The 8,893-nt window shown below is 53.5% G+C and overlaps 1 protein-coding gene across 1 annotated transcript; it reads right to left on the bottom strand.

The window, feature by feature from the left end:
• Window positions 1-123: 123 nt before the first annotated feature.
• LOC137894394 (ras association domain-containing protein 8-like) lies at window positions 124-2,476 on the bottom strand. Its single transcript, XM_068739876.1, is given in 6 exon segments — window positions 124-147; window positions 385-582; window positions 707-732; window positions 735-1,350; window positions 1,352-1,509; window positions 2,374-2,476. Coding segments are annotated over 6 exon segments (1,125 nt in total).
• Between the last annotated feature and the right edge of the window lie 6,417 nt (window positions 2,477-8,893).

The raw sequence follows: 8,893 nt of genomic DNA, 5'->3' as shown, positions 1-8,893 counted from the left end.
ACAAATGGGCGGCATAAATTAAAATTTTGTGACAGTGGCAGTGTCATCATGGATTTACTTTTTATTTTAGCAAGATTGCTGAGAACACTGAGAAAAGATTTTTGCTTCGGTTCTGGGAGTAAGCTATCGCCCACAGCGTGTCCCAAACTGCATTGTCCCCATCACGTAGGGAAGACACTTAAATCGTGTAGCTTGAGGGATTAAAAATTAAAAAAACTATTGGATTTGACAAAAGTCTCGTCTTTTTTCAGTCTTGTGCTGCTGATCAGGGAGGGAGGTGCTGATGGAGGGTCTCCCTCATCACTCCATGAAAAAACCTCAATGCGAATTTAAGATAATAAAATAAAAGGAGGCCTGGAAGGAGTTTAACCGTTCTCGTCTCACCTGCACCCGCTTGCTGTTCTGTCCCAGTGAGCGGTCCACAGCTCTGCTGCTGCTCTCCAGCTGCACAGCCTGACGCTCCTGGACTTTCAGTTCTGCTTTGACCCGAACGACCCGAGCTTGAGCCTCCACCTTACTGACCCGCTGGGTCTTCTGCTCCTCCCTCTGCAGTCGCACCTCCTCAAGGCCTGCCTCAACTCTCTGATGAAACAAAGAGACGTCAGACAACCATGATTTTAAAAAAAAAGGACAATGGTATCCTTTCTTATCTTCACTGGAAAAAAAAAGTATTCAGTGTATTGGAAATCTCCCAAAAGTCGCAGACCTGCACCACAGCCAGCTTCTCTCCACGTCGAGCTCGCAGCCCTGCAGACGAGCTCGCAGCTCCTGCAGCCGCTCCTCCAGCTGCCTCTCACTCTCCAACTCAATCTGCAGCTCAGTAGCCCAGAACTCCTCCTCCTCCATCTCCACCTCATTTCTCTTCAGATGCTTCTCCAGCTTCAGGATTTCCTCCACCAGCCCCCCTCCTCCCCCACCATGGTCCCCGATACACCCTCCTGCTCTCCCCCCTCTCCCTTCAGCCCAGGCCTGCAGCTCAGCCTCGTATGACGACAGTTTTCTCTCCAGCACATTGAGAGTCTCTTTCTGCAGACCCACCAGTCTGGCCAGATCTTCCATACGACAGGCCCACAGGCCCGGTGACGCATTCCCAGTAGGTGGCGCCGCATGCTGGTGATTTCCGCTGTTTCCCAGGAGGTGTCTTTGTTTACCGTCAGCCTCGCCGATTCGGCCCCCGCTGAGGATCTCCCTAAGACCCCTGGGTGCACCGGTGAACGTGAGCGACTTCCGGCGCGGCTCACGGCGGCGGAGGGAGCGATCGCTGGGGTGACGAAGCTTTGCGAGGGGAGGGAGGCTCTGCCGATGCAGCCCGCGTTCTGGTCCTCTGAGAGGGGGCCCTTCCGAGGGGGGGTCGTTCAGTCAGGGAGGGGCCCGTGCGATGGAGGATCAGTTGGACGTCACTCGCATACTGACCCCAGGTGTTCAGCGAAGCCACAGGGCTCTCGTGGGGGGCGAGGTGGCGCTCCGCGTCCCGCCATTTCTCCACCAGAGTGTATCGTCCAGTGCGACCTGGAAGCACAACAACAGAACAAGACGCTTCTGAGAAGCAGCTGACAGGAGTTTTAAAAGTAAGATTAGAACCTGGAAATCAAAACAAGCAGTTAATGAGCTCTTTAATCTAAAAAAGGCACCGGAGGGGGTGAAGGGGGGGGGGGGGGCGAAGCTGGCAGGGATGAGTCACACCTTTCCTCCTCCTACCCTTCGTGGGAAGTGACGTCAATGCAGCATGTTCAAGTGCTGCTGTTTCTGAAGGGAGTGTGTGTGTGCGTGTGTGTGTGTGTGTGCGTGTGTGTGTGTGTGTGCGTGTGTGTGTGTGTGTGCGTGTGTGTGTGTGTGTGTGTGTGCGCGCGTGTGTGTGTGGCAGGATGCTTTACTTTTCATTTTATAAAGCCTTATATGCAGATTTCTGTCGCGGATTGACTCGTGCTTAATTGCCGACCGGTCCGTCCGTGTCCGGCAGCACACGGAAGACCCGACAGTAACCCGATGCCGGCATCATTCTCTAATCACTGGCATGTCCCGCCTTTCACCGGCGCCGCCGCTCCAGGAGCAGGTCAACAGGACAGGAAATTCATCAAAGGAAACCATGAGGCTTTGGATCAGGAATTTACCGAGATATACATGGAAACTCTCATTTAATCTTCCCAGCAACGCAGCAGGAAGTTTGAGCAACAGGTGACGGCCGCTTCAGGAATGTGAGGCGACTGCTAAAATCAAACCGGATGAGAAGCAGATTTAGTATCGCATGAATCCAAGAGAAACTCCTGCGAACAATTCTGACCCTCAAGCTCCACTGCCTGAGGACATGAAGACCTCGACTGAGCAGGAAGTGCCATCTGGCCTGATTGAGCGCTACAGCAGAAAAGGACGCACCGATGGCCTGAGCCAGAGCAATCACCACCTCCTGGCAGGTGGTAGCTTCTGTGACCCCGCAGACGACCCTCTGGACTCCATCCACCCAGACCTTCAGTTCCATCTTGGGTCAGAAACCAGGGGCCCGGCTGAGGTGCGTCGGCTCCGACATTATGGAAGGCTCCACTGGTGCAGGGTAACGGAATGCCCTCCGGCTACTGGGGAGGAAACACCAGGAAAAACAGGAAGCAGTTAGTCAGGAAGTGCTCGAGGCCACAGTCTGAATGCACCTTTAAGGATGAGGCTTTAACGGGCGGACGGGTACAAAATCTACTTCAGCACGGCTAAAGGACGTCAGACAAGGACCGACACAATGCCGCTTTGTCCTCGCCTGTGAATCGGGGGGGGGGGGGGGGTGCAGGAAGAGGCAGGCAGCAAGTTCAGTTCTGAGAATTCCACAAAGCGGCAAAGACAGAGCTGTAAGACCAGAAAAAACAGAACGGGGCTGAAAACGTAAGAAGAGCAGAGCAGAAAGACGCGGGGACGCTGCCGTCGTCGTTAAACACGAGTAAAGTACGACAGTCAATAAACGACGAACAATAATCCGTGAAGATTACGTTCTTCAAGAGGGAACGAATGGCGTCTCCTCAGACCCAACTTGCACTGCACCTTCGGTTCTTCCCTCCAGTTCTTTTGCTGACCCGTCTCGCACCAACTACACCCCCCCAGCCAGAGTACCCCCCCCCCCTCCCAGCCTGTCCTAAATATGAAAACACTGTTGCAAGGTAACATACATCCAGAGCTGCAACTCCTGACTGCTTCTTTTTTATTTTATATATTTGATTGAATCCTGGAAAAGTTCAAATCAAAAAGTCACGACACAGAATCACAGAAGGGCAAATCCTCGCACAGCCTGATAAATATTCCATCCAATAAACAGTAAGTCAGCGTACAAAAGCTTAAAGCGATCTTCAGCAGAACACAAGCCTGCTCTGTGTTCGGTGGGACACCTCTGATCGCTCTATTCTCGCTGTATTCAAAGCTACCCGGAAAGTTCCTTTGTGCTTCACTCAGGCTGCCCTTAAACGGCATTAAGGGCTGCCCTTAAATGGTAGTAAGGGCTGCGAGATGGAGAGGAACGGGAAAGTAGTCACATAAGCACGCAGCAAGACCTTCCTGCAGTGACCCAAAACACCGTCACCGTTTAACGGAACCATTTCCTCCTGCGACTCTGGACACGAAGCAGGACCGGAAGCCGGAGGGGCCAAAAAGGAGCAAAAACCAAAAACACTTAGCCGGGAGGACCGACGAGGACGGCTGATGGAATGCTGCGCGGCACAGCGGCACCATCAAGAGCTGCAAAATGCTCAGAGTCAAAAAACAAAGAGCAACAGAACACGCCATTACAGGCGCCTTTTCCTGGAGCAAGCTCAACGAGACTCAGGACATTCATAAAGAGCACAGCCCCCGTGTGATGATGCAGCTCCCAACGCCATCCAGAGCGCCGTGCCTCCGGGCCCGACAAAGCCAGAGCCCGGTTAGGAGTCCGCTCCCCGATTTGTCCAGCTCTTCTGGTGCCAGAGATCATTTCACGTGACAGAAGAGGACTTAAACGAGTGTGACTTCTACTTAAGCGGTGCTCAGAGATGATCTACAGCAGCAAAACATCACAGACATCAAAGCAAACCGGCTCAGTGGCGTCGCCCCGGAGATGGATTCCAGTCTGAGCGGCGAGGCGAGAGAGAAACACCGAGGAGGCTGCCGACGCCGAGAGATCTGGCAGGAAGAAGCTTCAAGCGACTGCTGGTGTAAACAAGCCACCATATGCTGCTGGGGGGTTCCAGCAACGCCAGCGCCAACGCCAGCGCCAACGCCGACGCCGACGCCAACGCCGACGCCGACGCCAACGCCAGCGAGGTTTCACTGGAGGAGCCTAAACATGGCGCCACTTCTTACAGGGATTTGGAGTCAGTCAAGCATCAAAAACTGGCCTGAGAATCATGCAGTTTAGTATTTTGTTGAACGAGGCAGCAATTGAGGAAAACAAAATGGGGCATTGACATTAATAAAAAGAGAGCGAGAGAGAGCGAGAGAGAGACTGAACCCATTTCACAGAAATGATCTTGCAGGGAAACTTCCGCGACAGACGCCGGCTCCTCTCCAGATCTGCCACCGTCGTTCTCCGAGATGGAAGACAATGACGCCGTTTCTTCACGCACCTTCAGGCGATTCGAGTTTGGATGAACTCACGCACAGCCAGCAAACGAAAAAGAATTCGTCACGCGAGACGATTCTGAAATGCGAAACTGTCTCACTGTAAGATTACACACAATGGGATCCTCCACAGGCCGACGCAGCAGCGATCCGATCTGGCACTTAAACGTCCTCGGCTGTAGCTAACCCAACTTTAACTCAAAGTGGCCTCCCCGCAGCGCAGCATGGAATTACCCTCGGCTGTAATTGGGAACAGACCTGCGGTGAAGCTAAAGACGGGCGCCTCTGGGAGACAACCAACAAGCTTTCCTTGCTTCCATTTCCTCAGAATGGCGTCTCCTGCCCCAACGCCGCGGGACACCGGGAAGACAACAAGAATCCAGGAGGACTGCGGTTCAAGCGAAGGGTCGCGTAAACAGGCGTAGAAGTTCCCGATCACCTGCAGAGCACAGACTCTGAACCCGATGACAGCCGACGGCGTTCGGGACACGCATTCCTGGGCCGTGAGCCGTCACAGGAACCAGAAGAGCGTGGCTCCGTGTCCTCTGGGAACACGGTGGCCCCACAGGGACACTTCCAAGCCCCGGCCCACCCGAAGCAACACGCCTGCACGGTTCACGTCATTACAACCCTCCAATTGATACATGTGGAAAAAAACGACTTTTAATGGGCTTAAAGTCGCCTGAAATCGTATAAAAAGTCTGCCGCCAACAACGGCGGCCTCATCAGAGTTAATTTGGGGTTCCACACCCCGAGCGCCCCACGCTCTGGAGCAAGACCCCCCCCCCAGAAAACACCCCGAGCCCTGCACGCTCTGGAGCAAGACCCCCCTCCCCCAGAAAACACCCCGAGCCCTGCACGCTCTGGAGCAAGACCCCCCTCCCCCAGAAAACACCCCGAGCCCTGCACGCTCTGGAGCAAGACCCCCCCCCCCCCCTCCAGAAAACACCCCGAGCCCTGCACGCTCTGGAGCAAGACCCCCCCCCAGAAAACACCCCGAGCCCTGCACGCTCTGGAGCAAGACCCCCCTCCCCCAGAAAACACCCCGAGCCCTGCACGCTCTGGAGCAAGACCCCCCTCCCCCAGAAAACACCCCGAGCCCTGCACGCTCTGGAGCAAGACCCCCCTCCCCCAGAAAACACCCCGAGCCCTGCACGCTCTGGAGCAAGACCCCCCCCCCCAGAAAACACCCCGAGCCCTGCACGCTCTGGAGCAAGACCCCCCCCCCCCCCACCAGAAAACACCCCGAGCCCTGCACGCTCTGGAGCAAGAGCCCCCTCCCCCAGAAAACACCCCGAGCCCTGCACGCTCTGGAGCAAGACCCCCCCCCCCCAGAAAACACCCCGAGCCCTGCACGCTCTGGAGCAAGACCCCCCCCCCCCACCAGAAAACACCCCGAGCCCTGCACGCTCTGGAGCAAGAGCCCCCTCCCCCAGAAAACACCCCGAGCCCTGCACGCTCTGGAGCAAGACCCCCCCCCCCCCAGAAAACACCCCGAGCCCTGCACGCTCTGGAGCAAGACCCCCCCCCCGCTGGCAGGCCCTGAACATCTGGACGGCACGTTCAGCCAGCAATAATTCCACCTTTGTTCCGTTGCCATATTCACTGCTTACTAGCCAGCGGGCTCCTGCAGCGGGGAGGAGGTGCAGCGGGGAGGAGGTGCGGCGGGGAGGAGGTGCGGCGGGGAGGAGGTGCAGCGGGGAGGAGGTGCAGCGGGGAGGAGGTGCAGCGGGGAGGAGGTGCAGCGGGGAGGAGGCGCAGCGGGGAGGAGGCTTTACAGGCGGCGGTTAGTAAAACAATCACAGAAATGTGATTATTTCTGTGATTGTTTTTGCATTTTTATGATTTTACAGCCTCAGGAAGACGAATTGGACACGACGGTAAATAAACTAAACTAAACTCTGAAATGGTGATCCAACAACCCGTCAACACTTCCGTCAGAGGACAGACACAAGTCCCCGGGCGCCGTCAGAGGACAGACACAAGTCCCCGGGCGCCCGTCAGAGGACAGCAACAAGTCCCCGGGCGTCGTCAGAGGACAGACACAAGTCCCCGGGCGTCGTCAGAGGACAGACACAAGTCCCCGGGCGTCGTCAGAGGACAGCAACAAGTCCCCGGGCGTCGTCAGAGGACAGACACAAGTCCCCGGGCGTCGTCAGAGGACAGACACAAGTCCCCGGGTCGCTGCTGCAGCGGTTGAACATCTGCATTCTGTTCTGCTGGAGGTGGAAACATTCAGCGAACCAGGGACCAGGACGGCCAGGCGTCCTTTGATGTCTTGACACTCACCGAATGAAAGACACAAAAGCATCGAGACCTTCTTTCAAAAGGCGACAGAACAGCAACTCTTCCACGAGAGGAGCGTCTCCGTTATCAGCCGTCACGCTGCGTGGAATCCGTTCTTACCGTCACGCTGCGTGGAATCCGTTCCTACCGTCACGCTGCGTGGAATCCGTTCCTACCGTCACGCTGCGTGGAATCCGTTCTTACCGTCACGCTGCGGACCGGCGTGGAATCAGTTCTCCCTCCGCGAAGTTCAGTTCAGAGTGGAAACGGGCCGAGGCGTGAATCCCGTTAATCGATCCTTCACCATTACGCACTAAACGACGCGCGGAGTCCGGAAACAGACAATGGTCTCTTTTTCTACGTTTTTATTTTTTTGCTCTTGCAGAAACTTTGCCCCCCCCCTCTGCGGTCTTACCTCTAAGCTGCGGGGAATGCCCCCCCTCCCAGTTTCATCTCTACCGCTGGTAAATACATCGCACTGGAACTGGGACACCGCAATGCATTGTGGGCTGTTTAAAGCTGCAATACGCTGACTGGGAGGGCGGAGCTAACTTTCGGCGGAAGGAGACCCCGCGGACTGATCTGTAGTTGACGTCGTCGCCATTGTAGTTCTTTAGCAGTGAGCGTTTCTGCTGTGTTCACACATAAATGTTATTTGTTTCAATTACACACAAAGTCTAAGCGAAAATTCACTTTGGCTTCGGTCTGAACATCAAACGCAGCAGTTCACACCTTTCATCTTCTAACCAAATCTGTAATGGAGCTCGCATCCACAGGAGCCGAGCGCCCTCTCCTGAGCGAACGCTTTGAGAAAGTAAAGGATTACATTTATTACCTTCGCAAAGTGTTACCTCAAATATTAAACAATTAAAATGTCGAAATTCAATTTCGATGGATGGATGGATGGATGGATGGATGATGGATGGATGGACGATGGATGGATGATGGATGGATGGATGATGAATGGATGGATGGATGAATGGATGGATGGATGGATGATGGATGATGGATGGATGATGGATGGATGGATAGATGGATGGATGATGAATGGATGGATGGATGGATGATGGATGGATGGATGATGAATGGATGGATGATGGATGGATAGATGGATGATGGATGATGGATGGATGGATGATGGATGGATGGATGATGGATGGATGATGGATGGATGATGGATGGATGGATGATGGATGATGGATGGATGATGAATGGATGGATGGATGGATGATGGATGGATGGATGATGGATGGATGGATGGATGGATGGATGATGGATGATGGATGGATGATGAATGGATGGATGAATGGATGGATGGATGGATGATGGATGGATGATGGATGATGGATGGATGGATGGATGATGGATGGATGATGAATGGATGGATGGATGGATGATGGATGATGGATGGATGGATGATGGATGGATGGATGATGGATGATGAATGGATGGATGGATGATGGATGGATGGATGGATGATGGATGGATAGATGGATGATGGATGATGGATGATGGATGGATGATGAATGGATGGATGGATGATGGATGATGGATGGATGGATGATGAATGGATGGATGATGGATGATGGATGGATGGATAGATGGATGATGGATGATGGATGGATGATGAATGGATGGATGGATGGATGATGGATGATGGATGATGGATGGATGGAGATGTACTGCCCTCTTGTGACAGAAAGCTTCTCTGGTATTTTCTCAGCACCGGTTCGTTTGCAGGAGGCAGCGGTCACATGATCATGAAAAGGTTGAGAAACTTCTCAAGATTCGTTAATTTTGATAAAACACCGTTTCATATCAGCAAAGTCATTACTTATATGGATAACTTTTAATCTTTGACAAACTGTTTTAAAAACTATTCCATCTTTTTACACTGCAGTAATTTAAACGAGTATGTCTGCGTCTAATAACTTTCAGCGAAACAGAAAGCCAGTCCATTAAACCGTCACGCCTAATTCAAAAGCAGACATTGATCCCTGATTTATAATTACCATGACGTATCAAAATGTCATCAGTTATT

This window comes from Brachionichthys hirsutus, chromosome 5 (assembly GCF_040956055.1).
Source record: "Brachionichthys hirsutus isolate HB-005 chromosome 5, CSIRO-AGI_Bhir_v1, whole genome shotgun sequence".
NCBI classification, from domain to species: Eukaryota; Metazoa; Chordata; class Actinopteri; order Lophiiformes; family Brachionichthyidae; genus Brachionichthys; species Brachionichthys hirsutus.
This window is presented reverse-complemented; position numbering and strand designations above follow the sequence as displayed.